Consider the following 12646-nt stretch of genomic DNA (forward strand, 5'->3'; position numbering starts at 1 on the left):
AGGAAAAATGTCCAGGCCAGACAGTTGGGTGGGAGAGTGAGGGACAAGTGGGTGGGTAGATGTAGTCAACTCTGTGCCAGCATCAGCACCTCTCCTTGCCACTTGGTAGATCTCTAGAAGTTGGCATTTTCTCATCATCACCATTGCAAGAACTAAACAAAGCAGACGAGGGACCATCCATGGGTATTAAAGAATTAAACCAATAGCCAAACGAAACATCTTTCAAATAAACTTTTTTGTCATCATTGGCGTCATTTTATGGATCATAACTGACAAGCATGTCAAAGAGCAGGACAACCTGGTTCATTTGGTGAGTTGTTGTGGGGCATTTCATTTGCTGGTGGTGTCTGGGTTATTGTTATGATGACAAGGGCTCTCCCTCCCTAAAGCGCACATCCGGCAGCAGCCTCTGGGTGGTTGGTGGTGGAGCTCAGACCAGGCGGTCTCCGGTGCTGGCGGTCTGGCCCTTTGGCTGAGGCCCTGGGGTTCTCTCTTTGTGTCTGATGATGTGGTGGTGCTCAGAGGCAGAGCAGCAGTCCCCCCTGGCCCCCTGACACACTTGCTCCTCGTCCTCTTCCGGCCCAGAGCCCTCGTCCAGTTGGCACACACACACCTCGATCCCCGAGTCGCCAGTCACATGCCTGCGCCGGGTCAGCAGCTCTTCTTCCACCGGTTGTTCTGATTGGCTGGGAGCAGATGCGGATTCCTGGTCTGCTGAGGAACTAGCGGCCTGCTCCTCTCTTGGAGTGTCCTCTGTTGGGGGCTCCAGCACCACAGCAGCTTCTGATTGGATGGGGGGCAGTAGGATGGGAGGGGTGGTCTCTGGGGGGATCTCGGAGTAAGGCGGAGGGGGAGTCGGGGGATGACCCACCACCTCTTCATAGTCAGGAAGCTTGCAGTCTGTCCAGAACCCTGGGAGTAAATACAACAAAAAAACACAGGAGTCAACCATCTTACCAGTCTAGATAGGGTTAGCTGGTGTTGAACTAATTAACTAATTGTCAGATGTGGTTCTGAATCTGCTAAGAACCATCTCCAACTACCAGGCCTAGTTACTGTAAACAGTTAACTCAGAGGGAGAGGTGGTGAAGTAATTTCAGGGCTGTAGGGTCTGGAGGCATCCAGCCCAGTGCAGATGGGGGCAATAAGTGTCCCGCGGGGTTTAAAAGACTCACTCAAGTTGAGGGGTGGAGGGGAGATGAAAGAACTAGAAGCTCCCTGATAGGCCATAAGGCTGATTTCGCGCTGGCGCTGCTCCTGCTGCAGCCGCATCTTGACCCGACGGTGACGGTAGGCACAGCAGCAACTCAGCATTATGATGAGGGTCCACACCAGCCAGAACCCTACACAAAACAATCACATAGTTACATTCTCCATCAAATCATTTCAGCTTATGTTAATTAGGTTCAATGTTATTGATTTCGGCAACAAAACATGTAAAATTAGTGACTCGATGAAACAAAGTGACACATTCAGAGATTACTATCATTAAGAATAAGTCATGGAAATATCGTCAGAAAAAAAATATGGGAAAGGGGGAAGAGGAGAGAATAAAGGACACTGAACATACACCACAGCTCATAGTAGTAAGTGCAGCACTCGGTCTCCCCGCAGCAGTAGCCCATCTCACACCGGTATTGCTCATTGTTCACTCCAAAACAGAATTCCTTTCCCTAAACAAACACAGGCATGTTATTCAGTGACATCCTACACAACACAAATGAGAAAAGCTATGCATTATGCACACACAACTGTTTGACATAACTTCACATTGGCATTTACTGCACAAAATGTGCTGCACCTACTTTCACTGGGGCTGAAAACTGTAAGCGCATTCAATGTTTGGAAAATCTAAATAGGTGTTGCATTGATAGCTAACTACGTGACATTTCATGATGATACAACCATGTCATAGTAGAAGCTGCCAAATGACCTCACAAATTAGTTTTAAAATGTTAGCCAACTACCTTTTTAAACTAGGTACTAACGTTACAGAGGTAAGCTAGCTAAACATGTTAGGCCAGTAGTTAACGACGGTAACAGCAAGCTATGCATCACTGCCAACAAATAAATAACAGGAAAAACGCAGTTAGCCAGCTAACGTTAACTGGTCATTTAGCATGTTAGCTAGCTATGTTTGTTTACGGGTTTTAGTTAACAGCCAGCTATTGATGTTATTTATTTGTTTTATATACTTCAAATTGTGGCCACTTACTGTATAACAAAATATGTCGCCGTATTGTCTACAAATGTTTGAAAGCGTTAACGTTAGCTAACGATATATTTAGCTGTGGCTAGTTTATCAGCTAGTCTTGAAAGATGTTGAGCTGCAGCTAAATTGGTAGATGGTAAGATTTCGGATAATATCGTATAAGTATTTCAAGCTATAAACATTGTGTAAATATATCAAGAAACACTCGATTTGGCCAAACTGACGTCACATAAAGTTGGAGTTGCAAGCGAGCCATGCCCAAGTTCCTTTGTGGGGAAACAAAAAACGCACAATAGAAGGCCTACTTCCAGCTGCGATCCACGGTCTTGGTCGAAAGCGCCTACAGCGCTATGAAAGCAAACTGCAGCTTACCTGTACCAACCAGGTCCCGGTGCAAAGCAGACCTACAATGGATCCCAGTGTTTTCTGTGGCATCTTTCCCCGTTGTTGGCCGAGAACACGACGGGAATCATATAGCAGTTGATCCAGAACTTGTGAAATGAACAGCTAGTTCAAACCGTTACGTACGCGACATAATTTGTCCCTGTCGAAAGGCGATTGAATTCTCAACCAGAAAAGAAGAGTTATATTTTGCACCAGCCACTTGAGGGCGGTGTTGTGTCCATACAACACCAACTGGAGAAGCAATACTTTTGTGCAACTGGTGCGATTTAAACTAGTACCAGAGATAGAACAATGAGCCAGATGTTTCAATCTGAAGCATCCGGTTGGCGTTTCCACTCACCACCAAATATGGTCATGAAGGAAGCCCAGTGGCCGGCAGTGAGAGAAGATTGAGCGATATGGATTTTGGCCGACATTCTGCTAATTTTCTCATCGATTAAATATTTGATCTCAATACAGTTTTCTGCTCCCAATAACTAAAATATGTTACTAACAGAGTGAACTAAGTTTTGTAGACTTTACCATTTGCCAAAGTATTTAAAAACGTAGTTATTGACCACGCGCACTTCACAGAGTAGACGTTCCCCTAACGGAAATATGCAAATAATGCTGGAACGCGCCAATAGGATCTCGCTAGCTCGTGTTTGGTTCTGCCACCTCTTTGCTTGTTCTGCCCACTATGATTCATTTGCGCCTATTGAAAACGATAGGCTATGGTCTATCTTGGGTTCTTTATATATATTAAAAAAAAATGCTAGTACTGGAGTAAAGTTCATGATTTTCAGACAAGCAAAATAATAGGTATTAGTAAATACTTACTATGTAAAAAATACCAAATTATAGCTAAGAGCACTTTAGCTCAATGATGTCACCATTGCCTTTGATTCTAAGCAATGTTGTGCTGCTATTTTTATTGACTTGGCCAAAGCTTTTGATACTGTAGACCATTCCATTCTTGTTGGCCGGCTAAGGAGTATTGGTGTCTCTGAGGGGTCTTTGGCCTGGCCGGTTAACTACCTCTCTCAAAGAGTCAGAACATCTGCTGTCTCAGCCACTGCCTGTCACCAAGGGAGTTCCCGAAGGCTCGATCCTAGGCCCCACACTCTTCTCAATTTATATCAACAACATAGCTCAGGCAGTAGGAAGCTCTCTCATCCATTTATATGCAGATGATACAGTCTTATACTCAGCTGGCCCCTCCCCGGATTTTGAGTTATATGCTCTAAAACAAAGCTTTCTTAGTGTCCAACAAGCTTTCTCTACCCTTAACCTTGTTCTGAACACCTCCAAAAAAAGGTCATGTGGTTTGGTAAGAAGAATGCCCCTCTCCCCACAGGTGTGATTACAATCTCTGAGGGTTTAGAGCTTGAGGTAGTGACCTCACACAAGTATTTGGGAGTATGGCTAGACAGTACACTGTCTTTCACTCAGCACATATCAAAGCTGTAGGCAAAAGTTACATCTAGACTGAGTTTCCTCTATCATAATCGCACCTCTTTCACCCCAGGTGCCAAACTAACCATGATTCAGATGACCATCCTTCTCATGCTAGATTACGGAGACATAATTTATAGATCGGCAGGTAAGGGTGCTCTCGAGCGGCTAGATGTTCTTTACCATTCGGCCATCAGATTTGCCACCAATGCTCCTTATAGGACACATCACTGCACTCTACACTCCTCTGTAAACTGGTCATCTCTGTATATCCATCGCAAGACCCACTAGTTGACATTTATTTATAAAACCCTCTTAGGCCTCACTCCCCCCTATCTGAGATATCTACTGCAGCCCTCATCCTCCACATACAACACCCGTTCTGCCAGTCACATTTTGTTAAAGGTCCCCAAAGCACACACATCCCTGGGTCGCTCCTCTTTTCAGTTTGCTGCAGCTAGCGACTGGAACGAGTTGCAACAAACACTCAAACTGGATAGTTTTATCTCAATCTCTTCATTCAAAGACTCAATCATGGATACTCTTACTGACAGTTGTTGCTGCTTGTGTGATGTATTATTATCTCTACCTTCTTGCCCTTTGTGCTGTTGTCTGTGCCCAATAATGTTTGTACCGTTTTGTGCTGCTACCATGTTGTGTTGCTACCATGTTGTGTTGCTACCATGCTGTGTTGCCATGTGTTGCTGCCTTGCTATGTTGTTGTCTTAGGTCTCTCTTTATGTAGTGTTGTGTTGTCTCTCTTGTCGTGATGTGTGTTTTGTCCTATATTTATATTTTATTTTTAAGTTTTAATCCCAGCCCCTGTCCCCGCAGAAGGCCTTTTGCCTTTTGGTAGGTCGTCATTGTAAATAGGAATTTGTTCTTAAATGACTTGCCTAGTTAAATAAAGGTTAAATAAGCCAAGGATGTAGAACGCATTTCCCTATCACTCCTGAGTTAGTAACCAAATGTATAATATTTAACCTTGTGAAATTGTATATATTTCTGTTTGGCCAGGCATCTGAAGAGACGTCTAAACAATTCAGATCAAGTTTGAGAAATGTAAGTTTGTAATGTCGTCTACCCGGCCAAAAACGGAGTCTGCAAGAGCAGGCCGCAGCTCTCCTGATTCACCCCCGCCACCGGATGCTGCTAATGCCGGCCCCACGGAAACACTGACTGTGAAGATGCTACAATCTGAGAGGCACCCTCAAAACCGATATTTTCGGCAAATTTGACTCTCTCTCTACCAATCTCAGGTCAGAGATATCAATGGTCAAAGTCGAGCTTAAAAAATCAATTGAGAGTATACAGAATAAGCTCGACGCACACGGAGTGGCCTTATCGGAGTTGGAGCGAGGTGCTACAGACCACAGCACTCGCATTAGCGAGCTAGAGGCTAACGTTGGCTCATTAACAGCTAAGGTGGCATACCTCGACAATAGATGCAAAGATATGGAAAGTAGAATGCGGAGGAACAACATTAGCCTACTGGGAATACCGGAGGGAGTGGAGGGCCCAAGACCCACGGAGTTCATGGCCCAGCTGCTTCAGGAGCTGCTCGGTCTGGAGGACAAGCCACTGCTAGACCGGGCCCACCGCACTCTGCGTAGCCAACCCCGGGATGGAGAACCACCGCGACCATTTGTCATCAGGGTGCATTTCTTTCCCGTCCGCAATGACATACTGAGGAGATCAGGAGAAGCATCCCCTCTCCTCTATAAGGGTAAAAGAGTCTCGATATTTGCAGACTACACCACAGCTGTGGCTAAGAAGCGGGCTAGCTTTGGAGCTGTGAAGCGCCTGCTACGCGCCTGCCCGAGCGTGAAGTTCGGCCTCATCTACCCTGCGGTTCTGAGACTGACTTTACCGGACGGCTCCACGCACAGATTCGGCTTTATCGGCAGATTTCATCAACAAGAACGTGAAAGCGGCTGTTGTACTGCATGGTGTGGAACAAATGGTTGGTTAGCTGGTCTTCTTAGCAGGCTAGTTAGCAGGCCGAATGGCTGGCTAGCGAAGCCAACTTTGCTGGGTTCATCGACATTTGAATGTCAATCTCTTTTTTTATTTTTTCATTTCCAACCCAGGTTGCCGCCTCTAATGCCAATATCCGTCTGTTTTCATGGTTCAGTCGTAGTTTTACCACCTGTATTGCTGTTAAAACTCTCTTAACCAATGTTAGTTTTCCTTAGACTCAGCTGGGGACCAATCTATGTATGTTTGGCTTACTCTAGTTAAATGGTCACAAATCTCAGGTAGCACAGAGTAAGAGTTATCATGCTTTTCTCTAAACTGTTTTTGTATTCAGGGTTTTGCTTGCATCTCAGTTGGGGAGATGCTTTGGCAAGGGAGGTTGTGAGGGAAGGGTTTTTCCCTCTTTATTTGTATATAGTTTTGATATGTTTTTTGTGCCTCGTCACTTGTCTTTTCTTTTTTAATTTGCGCTTTTAGGTTCAACTAAGATCTTCAGTTTACATTGTACCTTGTCCTTTACACGTCCTCTCTCTCTTAAGACATGACTCAGCCTAGTGTAGCCCATCCAGCTGGAGGGAATGGCTTTAATTTCCTTACTTGGAACTGCAGGGGCATAAATAACCCAGTTAAACGTAGTAAGGTGCTACACCACCTTCATCAATTGAAAGCTCACATCATCTTTCTCCAAGAAACTCATCTGAAGGTATCACAACACTCAAGTCTTAGGTGCAGATGGGTGAGTCAGGTGTTCCATTCCTCATTTCAGAGTAAGACAAGAGGGGTGGCTATTTTACTTCACAGATCGGTACCTTTTACATGTTCTAATGTGATCGCAGATCCCCATGGTGGATACATAATTGTCAGTGGTAGGCTGCTCAATACAAAGGTACTTCTTGTTAATATTTATGCTCCTAATTGGGACAATGGTGATTTTTTCTAATCGGTTTTCTCTACACTCCCAGATATGTCTTCCCGCATGTTGATCTTAGGTGGTGACTTTAACTGTTGGTTAGACCCACATTTGGATCGATCCTCCACTAAACCTACTGCCTTATCAACCTCAGCTAGAGTTGTCCGAACTGTTACGGAGTCTAGTTGATAGGTAATCGACTAGCTGGACTGTTCCTCGGACTCCGCGTGTAGGGATTTGTACAATGCATGAACAAGGCTATTGAACTTGACATTGGTGTCTGTCTTTATTCCTTTATCCAACATATCATATTGAAACACAAACCTTTATGTCTGAATTTACAGTCTCACATCCATGGAGAATGTTTAATCCAGCTGGAAAAGCATACTATTTTTTCTCATCGGTTCACCACACTTTTACGCGCATAGACTACTTCCTTGTAGATGACAGGCTGCTCTATTCCATATCGTCATGTTCTTATAATCCAATTGTTGTATCTGACCACGCCCCTGTTGCTATGGAAGTAGCCTTTCAAAATGTTGACAATCTGCGACCTACTCAACTGCTCAGTAATGAACACTTTGTCAATTTTGTTTTGAGTCAAATCAACTTTTTCATGATTACAAATAGAACCCCAAACATCTCTGCATCTACTCTCTGGGAAACTTTGAAAGCTTATATGAGAGGTGAAATTATTTCCTACACCGCACATGAGAACAAACTGAAAAGGGATAGGCTATCTATGTTAACACGCTGTATTGCCCAATTAGATGACATTTATGCCGTTTCACCATCCCCAGAGATTTATAAGGAACGTTTAACTATGCAAGCAGAATTTGACACATTATCAACAGACCAGGTTACTGAACTGCTTGTCAAGTCTAGGAGCACTTACTATGATCAAGGAGATAAAGCCAGTAAATGATTAGCTCACAAGTTACGTCAACTATCCTCATCATTTCAGATTCCTAAAATTCGTACATCGTCTGGGATATCATTAGACCCTAGGGGGATCAATGAGGAGTTCAAGAGATTTTACCAGTCTCTATATACTTCTGAAAGTAAAGCGGATACATTGGAATTGGATGATTTCTTCCACTCACTTGCTGTGCCTTCGGTCAGCCGGGATTTGGTAAAAAAATTAGAGCAGCCAATCACTGTTGAAGAATTGTCTAATGCTGTCAAATCCCTTCAATCTGGGAGAAGCTCAGGGCCTGACGGCTACTCGGCACAGTTTTATAAAAAGTTTATCTCCAAAATATCCCCATTTCTAATTGAAATGTACAATGAAGCATTTGTAAATGGTGTTTTCCCACAGACTCTCACTCAGGCAACCATTTGTCTAATTCTTTAAAAAAACAAAGACCCTCTTGACTGCGTATCATACCGTCCAATTAGCCTGCTAAATGTTGACTCAAATTCTAGCCAAACTTCTGGCAACGCATCTGGAAACAGTCCTCCCATCAATTATCTCTCTGGATCAAACAGGTTTTAATAAAAATAGACACTCATTCTTCAATCTTCGACGATTATTTAATATTATATATAATCCTTCTGTCATTATTAATACCTCTGAAGCCATTATATCCCTGGATGCGGAGAAAGGGTTTGATCGGGTGGAATGGAAATACCTTTTTTACACTAAATAAATTCGCTTTTGTCTCCAAATTCATGACTTGGATAAGACTTCTGTACTCATCCCCTCAAGCCTCTGTCAGGACTAATAACACTCAATCAGATTGCTTCCCTTTGCAACAATCGACATGCCAGGGTTGCCCTTTAAGTCCCTTACTGTTTGCCCTCGCCATAGAACCACTTGCAATAGCACTTCGCTCCAACCCCCTCATCAAAGGTATAGTCAGATATGGACACGAACAGGATCGAACAGTTCACGAAGGATGTGAACCCTATTTGTGTACGATGTAATCAGTCTCCTGCTAATCATGTACACATGTTTTGGTGTTGCCCATCTCTTGTTGGTTTCTGGAAAGACATCTTTAACATACTCTCAGAATTAAGCGGCACACAGATCGAGCCAGACCCTTTTATTGCACTATTTGGGGTTTCCTTACCCACAATACAATTGACCAAAATTAATAAGAATGTAATTGCCTTTGTCACTGTCACGATCGTCTTGCGGTGAGAGAGAGGACCAAAACGCAGCGTGTGGAAAATACATCTCTTTTATTTGAGACGAGTGAAACATGACACGAACACTTATAACAAAACAAAACGACCGTGAAGCTACAAACGTAAGTGCAATACAAAAGCTACAAACGTTCTACATAGACAATTACCCACAAACGCATAATGCCTATGGCTGCCTTAAATACGGCTCCCAATCAGAGACAAATGAAAGACAGCTGTCTCTGATTGAGAACCACTCAGGCAACCATAGACATACCTAGACACATTCACTAAACACAACTCCATACACTAAACCCAACACCCCCTTTACCATATAACCACCCAAGACTAGACAAAAACACAAACATTCCCCATGTCACACCCTGACCTAACTAAAATAATAAAGAAAACAAAGAATACTAAGGCCAGGGCGTGACAGTCACTTTTTTAGCGAGACGATTAATTTTACTTAGATGGAAATCCTCTGCAGCCCCTTCTCATGCTCTTTGGATTAAATCCGTTTTGAATTGCATAAAGTTGGAAAAAATTTAACACACACTCAATGGGTCTGTAAACAAATTCTATGCAATGTGGGCTCCCTTCTTTTCTTTTGTTAAATGACTACATTTCCCTGCAGTTCCAGAGTGATGTATATTTATATATTGGTGATGTAAGAGGCCTGGTATGTGCATACACGACATCTCGGATGTTAAGGACGGTATTATCTGTTCTAGTTGACCTATAACTGTATCAAAATATATATTTATCCTTTTTATTATTTTTTATTATTGTTTCTTTTGTATTTTATTTTATTTATTTATTTATTGTATTTTCTATGTCTGTCTCTCTATGTTTTGCTATAGTGTTGTCTTTGATGTGTTGTTTTATATTACTACCAAATAACTTACAAGTGCAATTATTTTCTAAATGCTGGTATTGAAAATTCAATAAACAAAGTATAAAAAAATGTAATAGAAATTAAATTAAATTAAAAAATAGGCGGTGCAACAAGTGACAGATTATACAAATACTTTTTTTAATATATCCACTACCGTCCAAAAGTTTGGGGTCGCTTAGAAATGTCCTTGTTTTTGAAAGAAAAGCAAAAATGTTTGTCCATTAGCATCCAGCTGCTCGGCTTGTGTGCAGCCGAGCAGCTGCACACAAGCCTAAGATCACCATGCACAATACCAAAGTCAGCTGGAGTGGTGTAAAGCTCCCCGCCATTGGACTCTGGATTAGTGGAAACACGTTCTCTGGAGTGATGAATCATGCTTCACCATCTGGCAGTCTGACTTATGATCTACAGTGGGGCAAAAAAGTATTTAGTCAGCCACCAATTGTGCAAGTTCTCCCACTTAAAAAGATGAGAGAGGCCTGTAATTCTCATCATAGGTACACTTCAACTATGACAGACAAAATGAGAAAAAAAAATCCAGAAAATCACATTGTAGGATTTTTTATTAATTTATTTGCAAATTATGGTGGAAAATAAGTATTTGGTCACCTACAAACAAGCAAGATTTCTGGCTCTCACAGACCTGTAACTTCTTCTTTAAGAGGCTCCTCTGTCCTCCACTCGTTACCTGTATTAATGGCACCTGTTTGAACTTGTTATCAGTATAAAAGACACCTGTCCACAACCTCAAACAGTCACACTCCAAACTCCACTATGGCCAAGACCAAAGAGCTGTCAAAGGACACCAGAAACAAAATTGTAGACCTGCATCAGGCTGGGAAGACTGAATCTGCAATAGGTAAGCAGCTTGGTTTGAAGAAATCAACTGTGGGAGCAATTATTAGGAAATGGAAGACATACAAGACCACTGATAATCTCCCTCGATCTGGGGCTCCACGCAAGATCTCACCCCGTGGGGTCAAAATGATCACAAGAACGGTGAGCAAAAATCCCAGAACCACACGGGGGGACCTAGTGAATGACCTGCAGAGATACCACCCTGCATACCACTGCTGGCTTGCTTCTGAAGCTAAGCAGGGTTGGTCCTGGTCAGTCCCTGGATGGGAGACCAGGTGCTGCTGGAAGTGGTGTTGGAGGGCCAGTAGGAGGCACTCTTTCCTCTGGTCTAAACAAAGATCCCAATGCCCCAGGGCAGTGATTGGGGACACTGCTCTGTGTAGGGTGCCGTCTTTCGGATGGGATGTTAAACGGGTGTCCTGACTCTCTGAGGTCATTAAAGATCCCATGGCACTTATCGTAAGAGTAGGGGTGTTAACCCCGGTGTCCTGGCTAAATTCCCAATCTGGCCCTCAACCATCACGGTCACCTAATAATCCCCAGTTTACAATTGGCTCATTCATCCCCCTCCTCTCCCCTGTAACTATTCCCCAGGTCGTTGCTGCAAATGAGAACGTGTTCTCAGTCAACTTACCTGGTAAAATAACGGTAAAATAAAAAAATAAATAAAAGAGAGCTGGGACCAAAGTAACAAAGCCTACCATCAGTAACACACTACGCCGCCAGGGACTCAAATCCTGCAGTGCCAGACGTGTCCCCCTGCTTAAGCCAGTATATTTCCAGGCCCGTCTGAAGTTTGCTAGAGAGCATTTGGATGATCCAGAAGAAGATTGGGAGAATGTCATATGGTCAGATGAAACCAAAATATAACTTTTTGGTAAAAACTCAACTCGTCGTGTTTGGAGGACAAAGAATGCTGAGTTGCATCCAAAGAACACCATACCTACTGTGAAGCATGGGGGTGGAAACATCATGCTTTGGGGGCTGTTTTTCTGCAAAGGGACCAGGACGACTGATCCGTGTAAAGGACAGAATGAATGGGGCCATGTATCGTGAGATTTTGAGTGAAAACCTCCTTCCATCAGCAAGGGCATTGAAGATGAAACGTGGCTGGGTCTTTCAGCATGACAATGATCCCAAACACACCGCCCGGGCAACGAAGGAGTGGCTTCGTAAGAAGCATTTCAAGGTCCTGGAGTGGCCTAGCCAGTCTCCAGATCTCAACCCCATAGAAAATCTTTGGAGGGAGTTGAAAGTCCGTGTTGCCCAGCAACAGCCCCAAAACATCACTGCTCTAGAGGAGATCTGCATGGAGGAATGGGCCAAAATACCACAACAGTGTGTGAAAACCTTGTGAAGACTTACAGAAAACGTTTGACCTCTGTCATTGCCAACAAAGGGTATATAACGAAGTATTGAGATAAACTTTTGTTATTGACCAAATACTTATTTTCCACCATAATTTGCAAATAAATTCATTAAAAATCCTACAATGTGATTTTCTGGATTTGTTTTCTCATTTTGTCTGTCATAGTTGAAGTGTACCTATGATGAAAATTACAGGACTCTCTCATTTTTTTAAGTGGGAGAACTTGCACAATTGGTGGCTGACTAAATACTTTTTTGCCCCACTGTATGTTTGACGCATGCCAGGAGAACGCTACATGCCCCAATGCATAGTGCCAACTGTAAAGTTTGGTGGAGGAGAAATAATGTTCTGGGGCAGTTTTTCATGGTTTGGGCTAGTCCCCATTTTTATTTTTGTTTAACCTTTATTTAACTAGGCAAGTCAGTGAAGAACAAATTCTTATTTACAATGACGGCC

The 12646-nt window shown here is 43.1% G+C and overlaps 1 protein-coding gene across 1 annotated transcript; it reads right to left on the reverse strand.

The window, feature by feature from the left end:
- Positions 1–216: 216 nt before the first annotated feature.
- Positions 217–2858, reverse strand: LOC139543543 (WW domain-binding protein 1-like). Its single transcript, XM_071349723.1, has 4 exons — positions 2585–2858; positions 1571–1673; positions 1176–1343; positions 217–912 (listed from the first exon to the last, which is right to left on the reverse strand). Exons 1-4 carry the CDS (start codon positions 2645–2647, stop codon positions 431–433), a joined length of 816 nt encoding a protein of 271 aa, XP_071205824.1. The 5' UTR covers positions 2648–2858; the 3' UTR covers positions 217–430.
- Between the last annotated feature and the right edge of the window lie 9788 nt (positions 2859–12646).

This window comes from Salvelinus alpinus, chromosome 18 (genome assembly GCF_045679555.1).
Source record: "Salvelinus alpinus chromosome 18, SLU_Salpinus.1, whole genome shotgun sequence".
NCBI lineage: Eukaryota > Metazoa > Chordata > Actinopteri > Salmoniformes > Salmonidae > Salvelinus > Salvelinus alpinus.